Below are 24430 nucleotides of genomic sequence, written 5' to 3' on the forward strand. Positions count from 1 at the left end.
AAAAGATTTGATATTATTAATTGATACATATTATTTAGATGTGCTATTTATTAAATAGGTTTGATGTCGGTGCACGGGCTTAATACTAAGTGCTTAGTGTTTGGCACCGACTTCAAACCTATTTAATAAATAGCACATCTAAATAATATGTAGTAATTAATAATATCAAATCTTTTTTATTTTTTACTTTTCCGTTTTTGAAGTCGGTTGTTTTTAACGCAGTTAATTTTATTTAATACTTTTTAGTGTAATTTTCAACACGAATCAAACGAGCCCAAACTCGATAAAGTTGAGTCAATATATTACTGAGTTCCTATGGCCACCTTCCGATTCCATCATCAAATCAGCTCTATGTCATGATAATGTTTCATCGCTATCCAATTTACACACTTATACAAAATTTCAGCTCAATCGGTTACCGGGAAGTGAATCAAAGTTACTTGCTACATTCCAATTAAGTCATCGAGTACAGACAAAAATGCTCATAAAATAAAAACTACTGGGCCTAGCCGAATAAAATTTTTATGGGACCAATTCGACACCATCCTGCATCGAACAAAAAAAGAATCACGTAAATCGGTTCAGAAACCTCGGAGTAATCGGTGTACATACATAAAAAAAAAAAAAAAAAAATATATACCGGCCGAATTGATAACCTCCTCCTTTTTTTTGAAGTCGGTTAAAAAGCTAATGTAATTAAAACTTAATATGTTCAATAAGTCCGCTATTGACAATATATCCCGAAAATTTTGTTGATCTAGCATAATCCAAACCCAAGTTATGAGGGTTCAAAAAAACGTCGAAGCGCTTCGAGAAAAGGTAGGTAGTGCCCGTGCTTGTTCGCTTGGCTCGTCTTGGCGGGGGCACTACCGTGCCCCCAGATAGTGTTTATAATAGATAAAAATATATAATAGATAAAAATATAATAGTGTACTGTGTCGGTGTCTGTGTCGGTGTCTGTATCTGTGTCTGTGTCTGTGTCTGTGTGTGTGTGTCTGTGTCTGTGTCGGTGTCGGTGTCGGTGTCGGTGTCGGTGTCGGTGTCGGTGTCTGTGTCTGTGTCAGCGTCTGTGTCTGTGTCTGTGTCTGTGTCTGTTTCTGTGTCGGTGTCTGTGTCTGTGTCTGTGTCTGTGTCTGTGTCGGTGTCTGTGTCTGTGTCTGTGTCTGTGTCTGAGTCTGTGTCTGTGTTGGTGTCGGTGTCTGTGTCTGTGTCGGTGTCTCTGTCGGTGTCTGTGTCTGTGTCGGTGTCGGTGTCGGTGTCGGTGTCTGTGTCTGTGTCTGTGTCAGTGTCAGTGTCAGTGTCTGTGTCTGTGTCTGTGTCTGTGTCTGTGTCTGAGTCTGTGTCTGAGTCTGTGTCTGTGTCTGTTTCGGTGTCTGTGTCTGTGTCTGTGTCGGTGTCTGTGTCTGTGTCTGTGTCAGCGTCTGTGTCTGTGTCGGTGTCTGTGTCTGTGTCTGTGTCTGTGTCGGTGTCTGTGTCTGTGTCGGTGTCTGTGTCGGGGTCTGTGTCTGTGTTGGTGTTTGTGTCGGGGTCTGTGTCTGTGTCTGTGTCTGTGTCTGTGTCGGTGTCTGTGTCTGTGTCTGTGTCGGTGTCGGTGTCTGTGTCTGTGTCTGCGTCGGTGTCTGTGTCTGTGTCGGTGGATGTGTCGGGGTCTGTGTCTGTGTTGGTGTCTGTGTCGGTGTCGGCGTCTGTGTCTGTGTCTGCGTCTGAGTCTGTGTCTGTCTGTGTCTGTGTCTGTGTCGGCGTCTGTGTCTGTGTCTGTGTCTGTGTCTGTGTCAGTGTCGGTGTCTGTGTCTGTGTCAGCGTCTGTGTCTGCGTCTGTGCCTGAGTCTGTGTCTGTGTCTGTGTCGGCGTCTGTGTCTGTGTCTGTGTCTGTGTCTGTGTCAGTGTCTGTGTCTGTGTCTGTGTCTGTGTCGGTGTCTGTGTCAGCGTCTGTGTCTGTGTCTGTGTCTGTGTCTGCCTCGGTGTCTGTGTCTGTGTCGGTGTCGGTGTCTGTGTCTGTGTCGGTGTCTGTGTCTGTGTCTGTTTCTGTTTCTGTGTCTGTGTCTGTGTCTGTGTCTGTGTCTGTGTCTGTGTCAGCGTCTGTGTCTGTGTCTGTGTCTGTGTCTGAGTCTGTGTCTGAGTCTGTGTCTGTCTGTGTCTGTGTCGGTGTCTGTGTCGGTGTCTGTGTCTGTGTCTGCGTCTGTGTCTGTGTCGGTGTCTGTCTGTGTCTGAGTCTGAGTCTGTGTCTGTGTCTGTGTCTGTGTCAGTGTTTGTGTCTGTGTCTGTGTCTGTGTCAGCGTCTGTGTCTGTGTCTGAGTCTGTGTCTGTGTCAGCGTCTGTGTCTGTGTCTGCGTCTGTGTCTGTGTCTGAGTCTGTGTCTGAGTCTGTGTCTGAGTCTGTGTCTGAGTCTGTGTCTGTCTGTGTCGGTGTCTGTGTCTGTGTCAGTGTCGGTGTCGGTGTCTGTGTCTGTGTCTGTGTCTGTGTCAGCGTCTGTGTCTGTGTCTGTGTCTGTGTCAGCGTCTGTGTCTGTGTCTGTGTCTGAGTCTGAGTCTGTGTCTGAGTCTGTGTCTGTGTCGGTGTCTGTGTCTGTGTCTGTGTCTGTGTCTGTGTCTGTGTCTGTGTCTGTGTCTGTGTCTGAGTCTGTGTCTGTGTCTGTGTCTGAGTCTGTGTCTGTGTCTGAGTCTGTGTCTGTGTCGGTGTCTGTGTCTGTCTGTGTCGTTGTCTGTGTCTGTGTCAGCGTCTGTGTCTGCGTCTGTGTCTGAGTCTGTGTCTGTGTCTGTGTCTGTGTCTGTGTCTGTGTCTGTGTCTGTGCCTGTGTCTGTTTCTGTGTCGGTGTCTGTGTCTGTGTCTGTGTCTGTGTCAGTGTCGGTGTCTGTGTCTGTGTCTGTGTCGGTGTCTGTGTCTGTTTCTGTGTCAGCGTCTGTGTCTGTGTCTGTGTCTGTGTTGGTGTCTGTGTCTGTGTCTGTGTCTGTGTCAGTGTCAGTGTCTGTGTCTGTGTCTGTGTCGGTGTCTGTGTCTGTGTCTGTGTCTGTGTCTGTGTCTGTGTCTGTGTCTGTATCTCTCTCTGTGTCTGTGTCTGTGTCGGTGTCTGTGTCTGTGTTGGTGTCTGTGTCGGTGTCTGTGTCTGTGTCGGTGTCGGTGTCTGTGTCTGACGTCTGTGTTGGTGTCTGTGTCTGTGTCTGTGTCTGTGTCTGTGTCTGTGTCTGTGTCTGTGTCTGTGTCTGTGTCTGTGTCAGTGTCGGTGTCTGTGTCGGTGTCTGTGTCTGTGTCGGTGTCTGTGTCGGTGGTCGGTCAGCCACATATTTTGACTAAGGTGTAGAGTTTGTGAAGTTAGGCCTTGTAGAGTTAGGGCGTGTAGTGTTTAGAAGCTTGGCTCTACATTAGATCTGATAACTTTTTGACAGTGCGAGTCATATCACAATATGGGCTCGGGTAGGCAACATTTTACATGAAAATGTTTTTGGTAGGATTTCCTTTCTTTTTGTAAGTTGTTTGTAACAAAAAATTTTTATATTTTTTTCTTCTTTTTTTGGGGTGTATTCTTGCACATCAGAGACGCCTTTTTTTATAGCCCACTCTCTTATTTTATCTTATTCTTAATTTTTTTTTTATTTTTAGCTACTGTGTGGACGTAAGAGGCAGGAGACGTTCGCAACACTTCTATTCATATTTATATGATCTGATCTGAAGTATATGTCTCGATATATGTCGATTAAATTTTTAAATATTTTTTTTTAACAAGGAGTACCTATACATATACATGTATATATCTAGGGGAACCAAGTTTTAGATTATTATATTAGACCTCTAGCGTCATCAAAATTTAATTTAAAATTACAGGTCTCATACAAACTCCCATCCCCTAGTTTAAGGGGTTGGGGGATGAAAGTTACAAGTTTTATAATTTTTTTGTTGTTTGTGTGCTAATACTAGCTTACATACAAAATTTCAGCTTTCTAGGACATTAGGAAATACCTTAAGAATTTTGATGATCATCAGTGAGTCAGTGACGAAATTAGCGTTTTTTAGATATAAATAAAATCTGAAATATAAAAGCTAATGTAATTAAAACTTAATATTATGTTCAATAAGTCCGCTATTGACAATATATCCCGAAAATTTTTTTGATCTAACATAATCCAAACCCAAGTTATGAGGGTTCAAAAAAACGTCGAAGCGCTTCGAGAAAAGATAGGTAGTGCCCGTGCGCTTCGCTTTCTTCTTTGGCTAGTCTTGGCGGGGGCACTACCGTGCCCCCAGATTGAAAACAATACAATCCATTATAAATAAAATAATATAGCCGTGAAACATAGCATTCAGAAAATCCATTTACAATCATACCTACAAATACTACTCCATTTCTGAATAGAAAACACGAATCAAGTGGAGTTTTCGCAATAATTCACATGAATAAATCGTAAATCTCTAATAAATCAACATTTCATCCACGAAATGAGAATAAATCTCCAATCTTTATTTGGAAACAAAATACTTTTTATTCCATTAGAGATTCCAATATAAAATTCGTATTCCTTCAAAGGAAATTTCACTTTGTTATTTTTGTTGAATTATAAAATTAATATAATATGAAAATAGCGGTCCGCTCCGGCTTCGCCCGTGGTACATATTTCGCAATAAAAGGTAGCCTATGTACTTTCTCAGGGTCTAAAGATTGTCTGTGCCAATTTTTATCAAAATCGATTCAGTAGTTTATGCGTGAAAACCATACATTCTATACATACATAATTAGACACCTTTCCTCTTTATAATATTAGTATACACTATACAAGTATAGATATCCGACAAACAGGCATAAATAATTATTATAATTATGCCAACATAATATAACCGAGGTCTTAAGTTTTAGAAAGTATCTATTATGTTATCTGTGGTTTTAGTATTGAATTATAGTTTTATAACCATAATATAAATTTTTGACACATGCATGTTTTATGATTTATCCTTGATTTACTCCTATCGGGTAGGTTACACCTGTGGTAGGTACAATACAAGTAGGTACAATTTGTATTTTTATTTACAAAGTTCTCCTGACTTGGTTGTCAATTCGTTATAGCAAAGACTCTTTTCGTCTTTCTTTATTTGCATATTTTACTTTGCATATTGTATGTTTTAGAATTTAGATTATTCCTTGTAACGCACACAACATAAAAGTATGTTAAGAAAGTACCTATTTGAATTAAATGTTTAATTCAATATATGAAACAGCAAACTGAACAAGATTTGCATGAGTTTTGGCTCATAAATAGTTTCTATCCTGGATTAACATAAGATACTTTTATCCCAATATTGTTTAGGCCGACGAAAGCTAAGAATAGTAGATAAAATATATTTTCAACAGACTTGAAAAAATGGAGGAGGTTCACAATTCTACTGTTGTATATTTTTTGGATTTGTTACCTCAGAACTTTCGACTGGGTGAAGCGATTTTCATGATTATTTTATTTAAAAGAAAGTGCCTTATAGTTTGTCCCATTTAAAGGTCCAGTTCAGACCAGTAGAAGGCGGTTTATTTTTTTGATAAAAATATTTATTTATTCTGCATACCAATAGGGTCATTTATCGAATACGTAAGAAAGGAATTCTTATAGATTACGTAAACGGAATATTACTTATTCCTTGGTAAGATTTACTATAAGCTGGAATACTGCCAAACTGGCCCACAAATTCATGTATAGAATCGCAACTTTGCATTTTCTGAAATGTTTTTGGAAACTGCGCACTGAAATTTGTTTACCCATAAATATTGCTTAGAAAGAGTAGTTCTTTTATTTATAGCTGCAGTAGTTCATAGAGTGCTTATACAGAGATAGCAAAGTTATGCCTTGAAGTTATGTGTTGGAAACGTTGCGATATATAAAATGTATTTTTGTATGAAATCTGCGCTGATTTTTCAGTGCTTGGTTATTTGTCGAATATTGTAAACAATTACCATTACAAAAATTTGTAAAGATAAGGACTGAGGATTAAATAGTCGGCTGTAAATGTGACTCTACTTTTAGTCCGAATCAAACACAGCCTAATAATATCTAATATGAGAAAAAGTAAGAAATAAAAGATGTGCAAAATTAAATAAGATCCTGTAACCTGTAAGAATAAGGTACATATATAGTTCTTAATACTAGGTATTAATTGATTTTAAACAAATAGCGCGGCAATAGAGAATAATTAGAAAATATATAATATAACTATTGTTGGTGCTTAAAATAAATTTCTGTGAAAGTAACTCACATTAATTATATAATTTCATGAAAACAGTATAAAAGTAATTAACATCTGTACGAGTTATACATTCATAGTTAACATTGATATCTTGCTGGCTCCACATTACTTGGCGTTATTTGGCAAACTTTCAAATTAGCAATAATTAATATGCTCTGATATTAGGTAATATTAAGTTAATATAATACTTTAACTTTACTCGTTAAAGGTAAGTTAATGCTATGACAATTGTATTCAACTGCCAACTTTATCCGATATTCTTAAGGATGAGTTCTTTATAAGGGAGAAAACTTCTGACATTATTAAGAAATTACCTATGTCAAAGTGGAATTCCCTTAAAACATGAGCAGCTTTTTTTCATTTATTTGATTGGTCTTTATTCTTTTGTCTATACGAAAAAGGTAAAATTTCTTAAAGATTTGGCTCCACCCGTGGTAAGTGGTTACATCCAGGGCTTTTAAAATGGTCTTAAGGCCGTGTACGCGGTCCGTGCGCTGTTTGGCTCAAATATGTGATTTTTCAAACCAGATTGTCCATCAACCACTTATCTTACAAACCTATGAATTACTAATAATTTTAGGAAATTTTATTGTCTATATAGTTAGTTAAGAGTTTTTTTCAATTAATACAGTATTTGTGAATACCATCAAGATAACTGAGCCGATGATTACTTGATTTCACTTTTAGTGTCAATTTCGAAGTTAAAAATATCTGAAATTGCTGACAGATCTAACACACATTTTTTTTAACTAACTGCAAAAATCCTTATTAAAATAGTTAGTTAAAAGATTTTTTTATTTTGGACTCCTAACTTACGAAATTAAAATCCGAACAATGTGAATTTTTTTAGAAATTATAGTCGACAAAATGATTATTTTCACCAAGATATTTGACTTAGTTGAATATAATTTATACATATTGCAATAAAAGAACGTCTTACATATAAGATAAAATTAAAAAAATCAACTAAGGTACCTCTATTATTTTTCTACAATTTTTTTTAAAGTACTATAAAACACTGCGCGCGACCCGATTAAAATCAGTCGGCAGCGAGCCTTTCCAGAGAGAGGACATGTTGCTCGGCGCTCTCCTGTGGACCTATGCTGTTCATAGTAAAAGGATAGCGCAAGCCGCGATCTATCGTAATAGATCGCGGAGATTTTGACTTGCGTTAAATTGAATAAGCCCTCTTAAGTGTCTCATAAAGTACTCTGTGTTGTACTTTTAACAAATTAATGACAGAGTATAAAATATACTCTACCTTAATAACTAATTATCTTAGTACATTTACATAAATGTAACAATATTCTTAACATTTTTATCAATGTAAAATATATTTTATTTTCATTTTTAAGTTGGATAGACGAAATAGCTTCAAATCACTTTATACGGTGTTCATTTCTACTTTTTTGTGTGTGTTATGTGTAAATTGTATCCGTGCATTGTGTAATAGTGTTATTTTTTTATTTTTTTATTTATAGTAAGTATTCGAAAGTACAGCTAAGTACAGTTAGTATATAAAAGTTAAAATGATTTTCAGCTATAATATGAAAAGATAAAAATGATTATTCCGCAATATTAATTTACTTCCACTTAATATTAAAGAATATAACGATTCTCTAGAATAGGAATATTAAAATAGAGATCCATTTCGTACCTATTTGAATATCCCAAAGTTCTGAAACATGTTTTTAGTTAGTCATTGAGAAGCGAGGGCGGATACTATGTATTTATGGACCCCTCATGATTTCCTATGGGAATGTATATATTTTGCATAATAATATCCAACGCCTCTTACTTTAATCAGATCAAATAATATTTGCTAAAATGAAATATCGTTTTAATACTGTATATTTCTTGAATTAAATGTTCTTATTAATTAAAATAAACCTACCTACATTTAAATATGTAGGTACTTACATAAAAACACCAAACCAATTAAAATGGAGCATTTGGCACAGATAATGCCAAGATGCTTTGTGCAGATAAGTTTAATTAGAATGTTCTAACTAGATGGTGATTTGAAAGAGGGACATTTTCACAATTGGATTATGGCCTGTACCCTCATAGGAGGCCCGTGTCCCAGCAGTGGGAACGTATATGGGCTGATGATGATACTACAATAATACAATTCATTATAAATTAAATTAAACTGGCGCAAACATAATCTCTTTAGAGATTTACCGTGCGCCAGCGCCGTCGACTTATGAAAACAATTAAGATTCGAAAATATTGACAATGTAAAGTATCTTAGAGTATATATTAGTTAGGGCAGATTTTTCAATTCTTGGTTAAATCTTGTCCGTCCAATAAAGTATTACACAAGAATATACAGATGTCACCTAAAAACTGTCAAAATGTGGGCAAGTAACACATTTTTTAAAATGGTTGTGTAATACGATATTCGATGAATAAGTTTTAACTAAGGATTGAAAAATCGGCCCTTAGTAAACTAAATATAGTCTTATATTAGGTATATTATGTGTGTGTACTAACATGTAATTATTATTGGCTGATGAGCTAAACAATACCTATCTAGTTACCTATAAATGCTCTATGTTTAAGTTTTTATCCAAACTATAGAACATATTAAATGATTTTCAAAATGGTTGATAAATTGCTGTCCAACCACTAAATAGATAAAATTACGACCACATCCGATAAAATATAGCATGCATATACCCATATTAAATCGTAATCCGATGCATCATGCAAGTATTAACTACGAATAAAACCACTCCTATTTTACAAAACGGAATACAAATTATCCAATCAGCTTTCATTAATTTTGTATTAAAGTAATTTTTATCGAAAATAGGTCAATTTTGTGTGACGTCATCGGAATAGGACAGATTTCTCATTTCATAAGAAGGAGATTTTATATTAATCCCAAGAGAGTCTCTCAAACACTCATCAAGTAAAGAACAAAGGGGAAATAAAAAGGGACGTTTTATTCGTATACGTGATGTATGAATGATGGATTGGAGAAAAATCGCTTATAAGTGAATTGTTTCTGAAGTGAATTGTGTATGAAATGAATGTGCATGTGTTCCTTTGGTTCAATTACTTGATGATTTTAATAATTAAATTTGTTCCTATTTGATATAATTATATTTTGGAACTTATGGAAAATAGATAACCTTTTCCATAAGTTCAAGGCATAATTTTTATATAAATACTCATCACTGAGACAAACAAACAAAAATAATTTATCGTGCACCAAAATAATAGAAACAGCAGTAAGTAAATATAATATGCAGTGCACATAAAAATTATATTTAATTTCGCAGCATATTCATTTTTAAGGAAAGTAGTTATCTAATAAAATATGTTAAATATGTTACGGCGGGAAAAATGTAAATGATTATATCAACAAATTTTTCCAGACATAACATACCCATTTTATCAAGGGCCATAGGGGCCATATATCAACGTCTTCAAACTTATTTCTATTTTACTTCGGTAAACATAGTTGTCAGTATCGGGGCTTTAATTGTATCGAAAAATTAAATTTTCCACTACCGTCAAAGTCTACAAACAATGCCGCGTGGACAATGCCACTTAGTTTCTTAGTGCATGTAACAGTATGAAGTCTTTGTAACGTCCTAACAAGGTTGTCCTATTGTTTCGCTTCACGATGTTAACAATAACATAACCTATAAATAAATTATATTTTAGATTGACATGTTTTTGTAAAATCAATATAAATTACCTACGTGGTTATGAATGTTTTTGTAATGATCATTATCAAAATTTTAGATTACCAGCAAATGACTTGATTAGTGATCAATCAAAATACATAATATACAATACTTAAGATAAATTGGTTTAATATGTTTAACAATAATATACATTGATTTTCTCTAACGCCATTCTTATCCACAGCGAATAATTCGAATCTAATCGTACAATTAATTATTCCACCTTAAGATTTCAATTAAAATCATTCAGATGTTCGTTACAATGCCTCCGTTTTAGCCCTAATTTGCTATTCTAAGAAAAGCCTATATCTCTTCCCAATTGTAAAGGTATGAAAGCTAAAGTGGATACGTAACTAAAGTGGGAACGCACCGGCAGTTTGGTAGAGAATCTCACTGAGGGCGGGCGTATTGCACGATATCTTTTGCCGCCAAAATTACGACACATCTGCGAATATTCTATGACCAAATTATAACGATGTATGAAATTAATTGATGTACTAGTGATACGTATTGCTTAGAATCAAATAATATTATAATGTGTGTGTATGTTTGTGTGCTTTTTGGAAATGAATAGATTAGACCCATCGAAGGATACAGACGATCACGGTAAAGGGAATTGTACGAAACAAAATAAAGTGTTAGGTGAGTTCTTGATTTGGGTTATTAATAAGGTCATAATAGGTATAATATAGTACCTACCTAATCTATTAAAAATAAACTTTGATGTAAACATATAATTTACCTATATTTATCAGTAATCACCTTTAGCTTACCTCAGCTTAATTAAGTTTATCTATAGGTAATTAATTGTACATATTTGATTTTTGCAGAACAATTAATTTTTCAAACTTTTCACGAAATTATCACATTTGTTTTTTGGGTTTATTTCTAAGCACACATTACAATTACATATATTAATTAAATATATATTATTTTGTATAGATACCTTATATTTTAAAACAACATTGCAAAGTGCGATGAAGTTTCAAATTACATATATAAATTTTTCATATTATAATGACTTGTGTATGTTTAGGTAATGTTTTAAATCACTTAACCTTATATTTGAAAATTTATTAAAAACATGTGTAGTTTGATTTATGGAGGTTTAATGAGGTATATTACGTGGAAAAATAATCAAATCATTCTTTTGCTACAAGTTGTTACGCGGAAAATATTTCTTGTAGGTAGGTAGGTAAGGCGAATGTTTTCACGTATTATAAATTAAATAATGCCATTTACCGGAAGATTCGGCTTAATAAAAGGTGCTATTTTCACGGCTTGTTTTCATGTTAAGCCAATCAGTTATTCTGAGTTTCCCATTATCAAATTGTTCCAATTCCTTCATTGTTAAAGTCTCAAATGTTAACAAACTTTACAAAACTCAACTATTAAATATACATTTGCAATATTATAGTTATAAAGAAATACAATTATAAATTGATATGTGATGGTTTTGGTGTATTTTTTTAGAGATCTTGCGTTTGATTTTTAAGGTTTTTCTATACATCATGACTTAGAGTACCTATCTACTTGAAGTGAACTTCTGTTTTCGCACTGAGAAGTTGATATTAATATTAAAGTAAATAGTTTAATATTGTATGAACAAAAGCTGAGTTAGAAATATCGTTTTAAAGTTAGACAAATAAAGCAAATGAACAGGAAGGGAGATAAAATTGGAAAATACACGTTTTCGCGAGTTGAATAGAAAATATTTTATGAGATTCTTAAGCGATGAATACGACAAAGTTCCATACAAAAGGTTAGCGTTATGTTTTTCACTCCAATGACTTTATTTTTATAGTATTAGCAAACACGTAAATACCTACAGATACGAAATAATAATAAACTGTTTATTATAATACCTACTACTGACCACAGCGCTTTCCTATAATCAATAAAAAAAATTGCCAACATAGATAAAAAAAAATTAAAATGTAATAAAAGCACTTCAATAAATTCTCAGTTAAAAATTGTATTTTTTTGTAAATAATATTTCAACGTTTTCTAATTAGGATTATAACATTAATCTGTAAAAAGCAATTTTTATTCCTGTTAAAAGCAATTTTTAATCTTTGCTGACATTTTGATTTTTTGCTGACATTTTCCTTAAACCAATTAAAATGCTGTTAAATCATTAATTTTCTAAGGCAGAGCTTTAAAAAAATATTTCAATATAATATGATAAAAACGACGTCAGAGCTGAAAATTGTATTTGAACATTAAAGTGCTATCGAATCCCCAAATAATTTTTAAACGATTCTCAGGGGAACGTGATGAAATTTAATTAACGTGCTTAAATAAATTTTTATTCGAGGAACGTCATGTAGTGTATTTTCTGTTCTAGGAAATTATTATTTCCTTTCAGAAAGCTTCGATATTTCGAAGCTTTCTGATTACTTACAGACAAATAATAAAGATTTGTTCGGTGAAAAGAAGTATAAGAACTCGAGCAAACTAAATATTTAACTGTTACCTTTTTTGATACTAGTTATGTATGATTAATTTTCTTGTATTTTCTCCTCTCAGAAAAAAAAACAAACTTTACTTTGGTCTCATGCTTTTTATTATAGAAAAAAATGTGTGCGTGTCCTAGTGTCCACACGTGAGAAAGTGAAACTTCTTTAGGACCTTATTTTTCAAAATATAATTTACTATATATGCAACTTTACAGAAGAACGTCGAATCACGCGTGGAAGGGATAAGAAAAATATGGCGCGTAACGGAAAAATGTCACGCGTAAGGCAAAAATGTTACACTAAATTTTTTTCCAACGCCGATAAAGAAGTTTCATTTCAAAATACAGTACAGTTCTCAGAAAATAAAGGATTATTTATGTATCTTATTAGCCACTTTCGTCTTTCCCACTAAAATATAATTATATAATATATATAATTAATTATATAATATATATAATTATATTTAATCTTTCCTTCGTAACTACGATTGAACAATCTGTTAAAGCGCACGTTCGCTGTAAAGGCAAAATGTTTGGCAACTTTACTATCGAATTCTGAATTCTCGACAGACCACAGAGCACTGAAATTGAACAGAATATTACGTTAATATTGCAAACGCTAAAATATCGGTGTCCCTTGTTCCCTCGAGTGGCGGGGGGTGAGAGTATTTTTGTGTCCTTTTATATTTCATGAAAATATTTGTCCCTCAATAGAAATTATGTCGGTATTTTACTAGTAAACATCGTTCTTTATTTGTAATATTTAATATTTCATAAAGAACGATGTGCTAAGTAGCAATAAATTAAAAATTTTCAGTAATGCCAACACGTGGATTATTTATTTTTTATGTTTGCTCTAATCTCAATATAAGTTGGGAGCTGGAAGTTATTTATTAAAAATAGTATTAAAAAACTGAAATAAGTTTTTCTTTGTGGAATATCTTGCAGTGCATTGGATTTTATTCTACGAAATATCAATTGAAGTTGAAGTTCAGATATTATATTCTTAGAATATATTATTGTCATACATATTATGTTAACATTAGTGTCAGTGCTTAAAATTCCTTCTCTTATAAGCGTTTTCTGACCCACTAAAATAAGATTGACGAGAAAACTTTCTTGTGTTTGAGTACCTACTTTGAAAATTGACATGAAGATTTTACATTGAAATTACGACTTTATCAACTGTTTAATTACATGATGGATTTTTAATGATCAACGTTACTACAATATATAGGTACAATATCGGTAATTCTGGTAAAAATAAGTGAAAAATTATGAATTCACTGTAAACAAATATTTTAAAACTTACCGCCCGTACCGATATAAACTATGAAGATAGCCTTCTATTCAATTTGCTCTTATTTCAATATTTATCATTGAAAGAAAATACAAGAACAGAAGATTTTTATATAAAATAGAGTTTTTCACAAGATGATCGAGCAAGAAGTTATTTAAATGAAATACTCGCATTGAAAACGGGGTCACGTAGCAACATTCAAATGCTAATACAGGAGTACTAAAGGAAGAAATTCTTTCACTAAGCATTCCTATTCACCCTGTAAAGCTGTCTTATGCTTTCGAAGATCTTCGTTACTGTGTGAGAAAATCAATCCTTATTATTTATCTAGCATTTCAGCCAACTTATATATGTATACTTACTGTACAACTACTAACATATTATAAACTTAACTAAATAACAATTATACAATAGTTTATTGATTATGCATACTTCATCATCTTCATGGTATGTTCAGACGCGTGGCAAGCAGCGTGGCAAGCAGCCCGGCAAGTAGCCTGGCAAGCAGCCCGTGCGCTTAACGGTACAAACAAACAAACACTGGCTCATGCACAAACAACATGTTTACATGATTGTGCCCGTGCTTGTGCTCGTTGAATGTCACTTTGAACGCAAGCGTCTGAACCATGTCTTAACCCACCGTCAGCCCATATACGTTCCCACTTCCAGGACACGGGCCTCCTCTGAGGGTACAGGCCATAATCCACCACGCTGGCCGAGTGCTGGTGAGGTATTCATACTTATCATTCATTCATTCATTCATATATTCGAGAGTTGTTATATTGCTATTATAATTGCCTATGCGTATTGTACAATTAATTGAACATCACACAAAATGTTATTTACGTAAGCTCGAGCTTATTTTAATTAATAATTATCTTATTTTTATGCTTAGCAGATGTTTCTGACAAGCAAGTAGATGATATATTAAATTCTTATTTAAACCGGATACCCCTTTTATTTTTTTTCATAATGTTTATTAATTTTGTAATATTAGTCAAACCCTTTCCTTGTCAAATGAAATCAATCTTCGTAAATTTATGCCAACGAAACCTTTTATACACAAAAGACCTTTGAAGGAATTTTTCATTAATGCTATATAAGCGGTTTTCCCTAAATTCTAGCCATTTTATTTAAACCTTTATTTAATACAAGCTAAACCACGCTGCTTCGTCTGCTTTTTTACTAGTTAAAGTATCAATCATACTAATCAGCATAGATAAGTCAAGCATTTCTTAATGAAATTTAATTTTTTTAAAGATATCACAATACATTGAATAAACCATCGTCATCTAAAACATTTTATAATTCATGAACTTTTGTATTAAAAAGGTATAAAGTAATAACAATACCTATTTAGTATTTAGGTAGTCTATCCCAAAATAACAGCAATTCGATGTTGGTACCAAAAATAAGAAAAGCATAAGAATATTAAGAATACTTCAACTGAACGCTATGAATTATAATGTACATTAAAATTATTTATTACCTGTTGGACAGGTAGGCACGGCCAAAAAAAGTTCTTTCAAATATATTTTCACCCAATAAAAAATTAGACCACGTGAATGATTTAAACAGGCCATTTCTTTTAGTGCCACATTCCATTTCACAATATAAAAGAGCCAATAAAAGCCCGGGTCTTTAAACAGGAAACGGTGATAATCCTTAAAGTGACAAATGAAGAGGAAATTTTATTTACCGAGTCCCTTTCACAATTATGAAGCGGTGCATTTGCGCTAATGGAATTCCTAGTTCCCGATTTGCTTTTGGTCATGCTAATTTGATTGGATAAGTGGATTTGAAAAGAGTCATTTGGAGGAAATGTTTTAAGCTTTTGTAAGGGAATTCAAAAGCTTTTTTATAATATGGGGGCGTAATGTAGTCATTTGTAAGGATACTAGTGAATTCCATCCTTCACTTCATTCATTCATACACAAAAGACAGTTCAGTTTTAGTCTTTAAATAAAGCGCATTCTGGTGATGTGATTTCATGATGTGATTTCTGTGCGTGTTATACACACAATCTTTGCCATTATGAAAGTAATAGATTAAAAATATGTATATTTTTATACCGTAACTCGTAGTACTGTAGGTACTTAAAAAATGAGTCTAACTAGAGATGTGAGAGACATTAATTATTATTTGGCAGCAAAGGAGTGTTACTCAAATTGAATTTAAATTCCAAATAAATATAATATTTCAGAGACAATAGAATCTGTTCATCTCTCAAAGTACCCCTCACGATTTGTATAATTTGACAAAGACAGTAAGTTTGAACATTTTTATCTCAAAAAAAATGTTCAAACTTACATACCGTCTTATTATCTGGCATCTATAGCTTTAGTAATATTTTGAAATATAGTAACTCAGTACATTTTCTTAACCATTTATAGACACTGAACTAATGCATAAAGTGTAAAAATGACTGCACTTCTATGAAATAGGGTAAGTGCTTCCGTGAATTTCTATCTGTTCCACTCTCGCCTTACTAAAATCGACACTAGATTTTTAAATGGTTCTCGTAAGTAGTAAAATATAAATAAACTGTGTTAGCAAGAGATATTTGAAATACATTGAAATTCTGAACTCTGTACTGAAAATAGATTAGATCAAATAAAATAATTTTTTTCCCATAAGACAAAGGAGAAAGTAGCAAAATTTATTAAGCGAGACAATATTATTGACACAGAAGATAGGCAATTAAAAGAACAAAATAATTGGGTACGAAAAATAAACATAAAAAATAAAACAGTGTTTGTAATAATAGTATGTGATGTAGCACATCATAATAATATAGGCATTTGTATAATGCTAACCAAATACCGTCTGGATCATTATAATTTATTTTGTCCAATAAAAAAGAATAATTATTTTATGTACAGTAGTAATTAGACCCATCCTAATTACTGACAAACGAACTGAACAATTTGGCTGAAACCTACATAGCATACATAATGAAGGTGCAAAACCCTCTATTGTACAATTATACTGTACAAATGTTGACTCTCTTTCCCTAATGAAGACAGTATTTACTTGGTCTTGATCTTGCTTATTAGGACATATACTTTCTTTATGTATTTGTATGTCTTTATTGTGACGTAATTCCTTTATATTATGAAGGTCATTTTGGGTGTTTGGAAGTTTAAGGAGAATGTTCTATTTTGTAAGTAGGTATGTATAACTTGGTTTTAATAGATATTATTACGGTCCCGAAATACGTTATACAAGGACGCAAAAAAAAAGAAAAACATGTAAAACGATTGTAGTACGAATCATTTGGAGTCGTTTTAATTTTATACTTTTAAATAATATTATTAAATGCTTCCTAATAAAAGTAAGTGTACCTACCCAAGTCTAGGGACTATAGTAATACACTGTAAATTTTGCGTTGCCAACCTATTAAATTAATTTATTTTATAAATTAACAACAATAAATTTTATACGTAACCTTATGATATTAATGGTACTCAGTAATGAATTTATATAGCTGTAATATAAGAAGGATTAGAAAGGGCGAAGGGAAACCCAAAGGCCCTACTATATCATACTTAACCCTGATAATGGATGGTTCTAACATCTTAGCGAGCAATAAAGTGATTGTGAAATTTAATATATTAAGATGGTTTTATTCGCTCTATATAATTTAACACGGCCAAACATTTTTTGCAGTTTCGCACAGAAGTAAATTAGGATCTTCCTTTTTCTTCAATCATTTTCTTACTATGTAATAATTAATTAGCGCACCTTAGCCTAAAGTAGAAATAAAATGAGGAAAAAATAAGCATTGCCCAGCAAACAGATTTTCTTGAAAATGCATGGCTCAACATGCAAAATACTTATTTTTGAGTATAAAACTCTGTTTTGTAGCTTATACATAGCCACTTAGGTATAGACCTAGTGTCCTTTTTTTGGAAAAATCTGTCTCTACTGGACCTAGAATGTATCTTACCTCGTACCTAAAAAAATAAAACATGTTCACTAATGTATTATTATTAGCTTTAAAACTCCATTATTTACCTATTGGTGATTAAGGTTATATTTATAATATATAGCTTAGTTAAGTCTTGTATACACAAACAGCCAATACCACCAACCACAACGTCATTTCACGGGTAATTAGTTAAAGGTAAATGAGGGTATATTTGCAAAACCTTTTTGGGAGAACAATTATCAAATGTTGGCTCGGGACGCTAATGAAGCTCGGTTTCTGGGTGACTATTCAATTTGGACTTGTCAAGCCATTTCGGACAGATTGGTTTGGCCATATTATAAGGTACTAATAGCTGTTTGTGCTTGCACAATAATATACTAATTACTGAGATAATAATTCGTGTTATTCATAAGTACAAGTACTTAATATGTTAAAAATATTATAAAGTACTGTTAACAGTAAGTTTGTACTCGTTTTGTAGTTTAAACAATATTTGAATTGTTTTTAACTGGTCTACGGGTGCATTGATTTCATTCAATAATAAACGCTTTCGATGTTAAGTAGAAATCTCCAGATTTCTACTTGATTACACACTTCTAATTATTGTCGTTCTATAAACGTTATTAAAATAATATTTTCAAACAAAGAACAATGCTCATAATCAATAAATATGGTCCCTAACTTTTCCCAAAAATAAGTTAAAAATTTATTTAAATATTTATTTTCCTTTCAGAATTAGACTTGGATTACTTAGAGCGCGGTGGAGGCGGCACTTTGGCTGTGAGCGGCGCGCCAAGCGTCGAGCCGAGTCCTGACAGCTTAGACCTCGTGAAAGTCGTGCTACTTGGCGCACCGGCTGTGGGCAAAACTAGTATTATACAGGTAATGATAAGACAAGCAAGTAATGTCGTAGGTCGTAGGTATTCTAGTATTGTACAGGTAATGTTATAACAATCCGAAAGCAAATAATTGCTTGGATCTCGTGAAGGTTGTGCTACTTGGTGGACCAGCTGTGGGAAAAACTAATAGGTATTATACAGGTAAAGACGTGACAAGCAAGTTAAAGTTGCAAATAGATATCATACAGGTAATGATGTGGTTATAACGCGATACTAACCTTTCGAAAGTAAGGAATTGCTTGGACGTTTTTATCTACAGCTTACGTCAATCTCATACATTCGTAGTCTATTCTATTGAACGCTACGCTAACAGAAAGCCACTTGGCTAGGGGGGCAGATGTGGGCAAAACTAGTATGATACAGTAGAGATGCGACAAGCAATTAGAACAAACTATTATCATACAGGTAGGTATGAAGTGATTACAACGTGAGACTTATAATCCGGAAGTAAGGCATTGAAATAGTCACTGAAATAAAATGGTAATTTAAAAGCTCTCAATATATATAAAGTAAAACGTGTAGACTACATTTATATAAATCTTGTTTCATTAGCCAAAATGTCATGCTTAAAGGTCACTAAGGTCTTATCTAATTAATAATTTAATTTGTAAGCTGAATAATCTTTATGAACCATGTTAGATACCTATAGGATAACGATTTGTATTTCAGTATTATTGGTTATGACAGCAATGCAAAAGTTTGTGTGTAAATGGCTGAATCTCATCACAGAGATAAAAATATTTGAATTTGCATAATATCAAACTACGAGATATTTTATAGCCTGAATTCAATAGCACAGTAATTTATGTTACACATGAAAAACTTTCCAGGAAAAATACACGAAATATAAATATTATTTCGCTCAATGTAATATATCAAAATGTTTTTCCCAAGAAATATTTGCTCGTTCGAAATATATTTCCGAACCCTTCATATACATTAACATGGGAACAAACAAGGAAAATTATCTCGCCACGAATATACTTCATCCCTTTCGTTTACCTTTGTTTGGCTCAATAAACCTTTATATCCATAATTTACCCTTATTTTATGAGCATTTTAGGACCGTTAGATTCTACCCAGGGTCGATTATTTTATCGATGTACCCGTGAGACACTTTCCGAAATTGTGTATTATTTTATCGTATGAACAATGTGTGAAATTACATAATTTTATATATCACCCATATTTCAATGCGAACATATTATATACTGTATAAACTTAATACATAGAAGTACGATATTCTCAAATGGAAAGCATAAAATGTCAATTTTAATAACAACGACAAACAAATAAATTATATCCACGTGCCAATATCCACAAACAATTTATTTCACAACTTTTGGCAACTATAGGCAAATTCGTGACCAATACAATCGGTCCTCTCATAAACCTTTTAGTTATTAATGGAATAATATAATAATATCTGTTATATCTGTAATATAAATTTCGTGGTTAAGATGACCCAGAATAGACGTGAGGGTTGCAGGGACAGGCCTTAATTAAGCTTCCTTATTGTTTATGATTGAAGGACATCATCCCTTGACCTGTCCGTTTTCAGGTCAGCAAAAACAAATACCACTTAATATTTATTTTTCTTTGTATTTGTATAAGACGCAATGTGTAATTTGTAAGAATGTTTGTGTATTTTTGATCAAAAAGTGTTTGAATTTCATTTCATAGAAAAATTTAATAAAGACAAAATACATAATAAGAATAGAAACATTACGAGCGATTTGTGAGCCATATTGTATGAATTTATTTTCTCCTAGACGTAAGTAGTTCAATACACGGGCATACAGTAAATAATTATAGGACTATAAAGTGTAACCGTTTCAAGTAACTCATTTGTGATGTGCCATAATTAAAGCGAAGGCTATTTTAGAGCTTTGCACGTTAATTTAGCATCTCCTGCTTATAGGCGGATCCACACAGAGCGAGCAGCCCAACGAAGCAATGGCTGCAAGAAGAATCTCGGTCTATGTGGACCTGGATTGACAGCTGAAATTGTGTGTGATGCCAATTTCCTGGCCAATCTGGGCCGGGCACTTCATTCTATGTATAACCCGCTCCTACTGATACCTCAGTCAGCTATGACCACCAATACCGCAATATTCGAAACACTAGCTGAATAATAACCCTTTGAATTCATTGTTAAGTTTTCAATTATAAATTTTCTGTTACGAAACAACTTTGCAAAGATAAAATTTATTAATTAATGACGCTGGCTGGTAAAATGCGGTAAATACTTGTAGTTCATTTTCGGGAATCGGTGTTTCAATTAAAAGCACTTTGTCAACTTACCTCAATGTGGAAAATAATATTCACAATGTATAATTACTCTGTACCATAATTACTATCCAAGTATCCAGTAATGTATTTAACAAGAATGAATGAATGAATGAATGAGAAATATACAAACTTATATTTTACTAATTGATTCATGAAGCAATCTTTAAACGGATAATGCCTAATCAGACATTCTTACAAAATTAGTTATTAATTAAATAAGTCTATCTGACCTAACACGACATTTAACATTCAGTATAAGCTGAGACTTGCTTTTATTATTCACTAGCTTTTCGCAAAAACTTAAAAAATATACTAAAACCTCTTAATTCTATCTATAAAAAAAACCGCTTTAAAATCCGTTACGTAGTTTTACACAGTGAAAAACCTATATAGTTTCCGTTCCTGTGGGATTTCCGGGACAAAAAGTAGCCCATATCTTATTGTGGCTCTTCAGCTACCTACATACTAAATTTCGTTGTTATGGGTTTAGTATTGTTTGCGCGAAAGAGTAACAAACATCCATCCATTGCATTGTCACAAACTTTCGCATTTAGGTATAATATTAGTAGGATTCATTATATTGTATTCAGTATTGGTCACTAAAACTTTGTGTATAACAGTCGATCGATTAAATGAATATGTGTATAAACCTCCGGTTAAACCGGCGAGGTTCACTATAATACTAAATGGATATCAGGTAATAACCGTTCAGTGGTATTAACTAGAACCGAAACGGTTTGGGCAATTAAGTCTAAGACGTACAATAACGGTTATAGGTATTGAACTCGGTGTATAGGTATGTAGTAATGGTGGACCGTGGAAATGGTTTAATTCGAAAGGAATTGATATTTTGCTAAATGCTTGTATGTTAGTGGTTTCATGTGAAAACTATTGTTAAGTGGTTGGTCTGAAATTTAGTATGTATATAGATAGACAAATGGTCTGAAACAAAGAATAGGCTACTTTATGTAGATACGTGTAGACGACTGGCTTGTAAAAATGATGTATTTTGAAAGTCTATCGTTTGTTTCAGATAGTATTAAACATTTTTGAAATTTCCTGATATGCATAGTTACTTATTTTGTCTATTAAACCGTCTTATTATAAGTGTAATTTCTTGTCAGTGGCGCTTGTGTAAGTCATTAATTTCTATCGTAATATTTAGCTTCATTTACCTAGGTAAAGTTATACGCGAGATAATATTCATAGAGCCATAATGATAAGCCATAATGATAAGAATATATGTTTCATATAACGCGAGTGCCAACGTCGTTATAATCTCGCAATGGGCTTTTACGAAACATTATAACTGTACGTGCTCGAGATATTTGCTGATGATATCCAGGCCACGATAAAGCTATGCAACCATAAATTTTGGTTATGAGATCCAATAATTACAATTGGTTAAGCTCGAGTTGTTTCAGGATTCACGTTAGATCTTAAATTGGAACGTATGTAATGTTGATTTTTTTTAAAGGAATATCTAATATAGGATAGTTTTTATCCCGGAAATCCCACGGGAACGGGAACTATACGGGTTTTCCTTTGCAAACGCGGGCGAAGCCGCGGGCGAAAATCTAGTATATTATAAAGGCGAAAGTTTGTATGGATGTATGGATGTTTGTTACTCTTTCACGTAAAAACTAGTGAACCGATTACAATGAAATTTAGCACACATATAGAGGGTAACTTGGATTTAACACATAGGATAGTTTTTATCCCGGAAATCCCACAGGAACGGGAACTATGCGGGTTTTCATTTGCAAACGCGGGCGAAGCCGCGGGCGGAAATCTAGTATTGTATATTTTGATGTATATAAGTAGTCAGGAATACTGAGTACCTTATAAATCATCTAAGATAATATAAACATAAAATATTTGCATGTGCTCAGTCATGTTTTTACCCAACTCATCTCTTACATGAACCGTAAAACGTTTTTCATTTAGTTAAGTCGTTCATCCTTGCTCCCATTTCATCCAATTCTTTCTTATAGTTCCTAAAAACCTTTTCTTATTGCAGCAATTCGTCTGGAGCGATTTCTCCGAAGAATATATTCCAACGGACAGAAAACACACATTCTATCCTTCGGTGATTATCAACGAGCATCTGTACGAGGTTAAAATAACTGATGTGCCAGTCATCCCTTACTTTCCGATAAACTCCTACTACGAATGGGCGCATTACCGTTTTTATGGGCTCCGGAACGCGACCGCTTACATTCTAGTGTTCGACCTATCTAATGTGGAGACGTTCCAATATATTAGGACGTTGAGAGACCAAATGGTCGAGAGTCGAGACATGAGAAATGTGCCCGTTCTAGTCGTTGGTAACAAGCAGGATTTGCTATGCAGCACTACGCCGTCTGCTGCCAGCGGTTTACAACAGCTGGCGATGGCGGAAAGTGCGTGTGGGGATTCTCGTGAAAAACGGAGGAATATTGTGAATCTTGTGCGCAAGCATTGGAAGTGTGGTTATGTGGAGTGTTCCGCGAAGTACAATTGGAGAGTCATAGCCGTGTTCAAAGAGCTCATGGAGATGATAGATGCGTTGGAGTGTAGTGGGGGAGTGCGTAGTGCTGAGCCCCCTCCCGACTCCTCAGCCGGGGGAGGGACGGCGAATGAAAACCGCTGTGTGGTTGCTTAGCACCTTTCGATGTTGAAACGGTACGTACACAGGACACTTTCGTTCTCATCAAATAATCAGGATAACTGAGTAGTATAGTGTACAAATTAGCAATGTTACAAATCATATCATTTCTTCACGTCAATAGCTCAATACAATGAATGGTATTCAATGTATGTAAACAAATATATTGTAAGTAACTGCATTTTGAAAGTTTAAGTATAAGTTTTGATCTTATTGTCAATCGATAACACGAAAGCAATAGTTGGATACTGACTACTAGCCTTGTTAATTTTATGAGCACAATTAAAAATCGCATTTCATAGAAATAATTATAAATTTAAATTAGCAAAGGTTAAGGATATTTTAGTCTAAGTATTTATTAAGTTTTATATTTACTCTTCCACAAGTTTTCTTTTACTTATATTTATAATTATGAATCTTTAGAGCTTTAAAACTTCATTATATTAAAATTTTGCCAATGTTCTGTTTCTGAAAGAAAAACTGTTACTTAAATAAAAAAAATACAATTCTAACACGCTTAAAACTAGATTTATAGAGCGGTTTTTACTCTACCTGCTCTTTTCTTCCATTTATGCCAATAATATAATGTAATAAGTGACATCAGAAAATGTTTATTGAATATCAAAAGCGATTTAATCATTGTTTGCTCTGAAAAATACTCAAGTTTACAGAATGTTTATAACACTAGCTTTCCGCCAGCGTCTTCGCCCGCGTTTTCAAAGAAAAACCCGCATAGTTCCCGTTACCGTGAGATTTTCGGGATAAAACCTATCCTATGTGTTAATCCAAGCTACCTTCTATATGAGTGCTAAATTGCAATGTATTCGGTTCAGTAGTATTTGCGTAAAAGAGTAACAAACATCCATCCTCACAAACATTCGCATTTATAATATTATTAGTAGGATAGGATTTTGACTGCTCTTGGTGTTTACCTACATACTAAACCGCAATAAACAGACAGACATTGCATTTCTTTTGAAAAC

At 33.6% G+C, this 24430-nt stretch overlaps 1 protein-coding gene across 1 annotated transcript; it reads left to right on the forward strand.

Annotated features, from left to right (window-relative positions):
- Nucleotides 1-10402: 10402 nt before the first annotated feature.
- On the forward strand, nucleotides 10403-23762 carry LOC123700292 (ras-like protein family member 10B). The gene is made up of 3 exons (XM_045647470.1): nucleotides 10403-10562; nucleotides 18343-18491; nucleotides 22821-23762. Exons 1-3 carry the CDS (start codon nucleotides 10466-10468, stop codon nucleotides 23442-23444), a joined length of 870 nt encoding a protein of 289 aa, XP_045503426.1. The 5' UTR covers nucleotides 10403-10465; the 3' UTR covers nucleotides 23445-23762.
- The last annotated feature ends 668 nt before the right edge of the window (nucleotides 23763-24430 follow it).

The sequence above is a fragment of the Colias croceus genome, chromosome 19 (genome assembly GCF_905220415.1).
Source record: "Colias croceus chromosome 19, ilColCroc2.1".
Lineage (NCBI taxonomy): Eukaryota > Metazoa > Arthropoda > Insecta > Lepidoptera > Pieridae > Colias > Colias croceus.

Bases quoted from the DNA above. Each gene is read 5' to 3' on its own strand.
- LOC123700292 (XM_045647470.1), top strand. From the start codon at position 10,466: ATGTTTGTGTGCTTTTTGGAAATGAATAGATTAGACCCATCGAAGGAT. The intron at 10,563-18,342 runs GTGAGTTCTTGA...TTTTCCTTTCAG, and splicing joins GAAACAAAATAAAGTGTTAG to AATTAGACTTGGATTACTTA. The intron at 18,492-22,820 runs GTAATGATAAGA...TTCTTATTGCAG, and splicing joins GCAAAACTAGTATTATACAG to CAATTCGTCTGGAGCGATTT.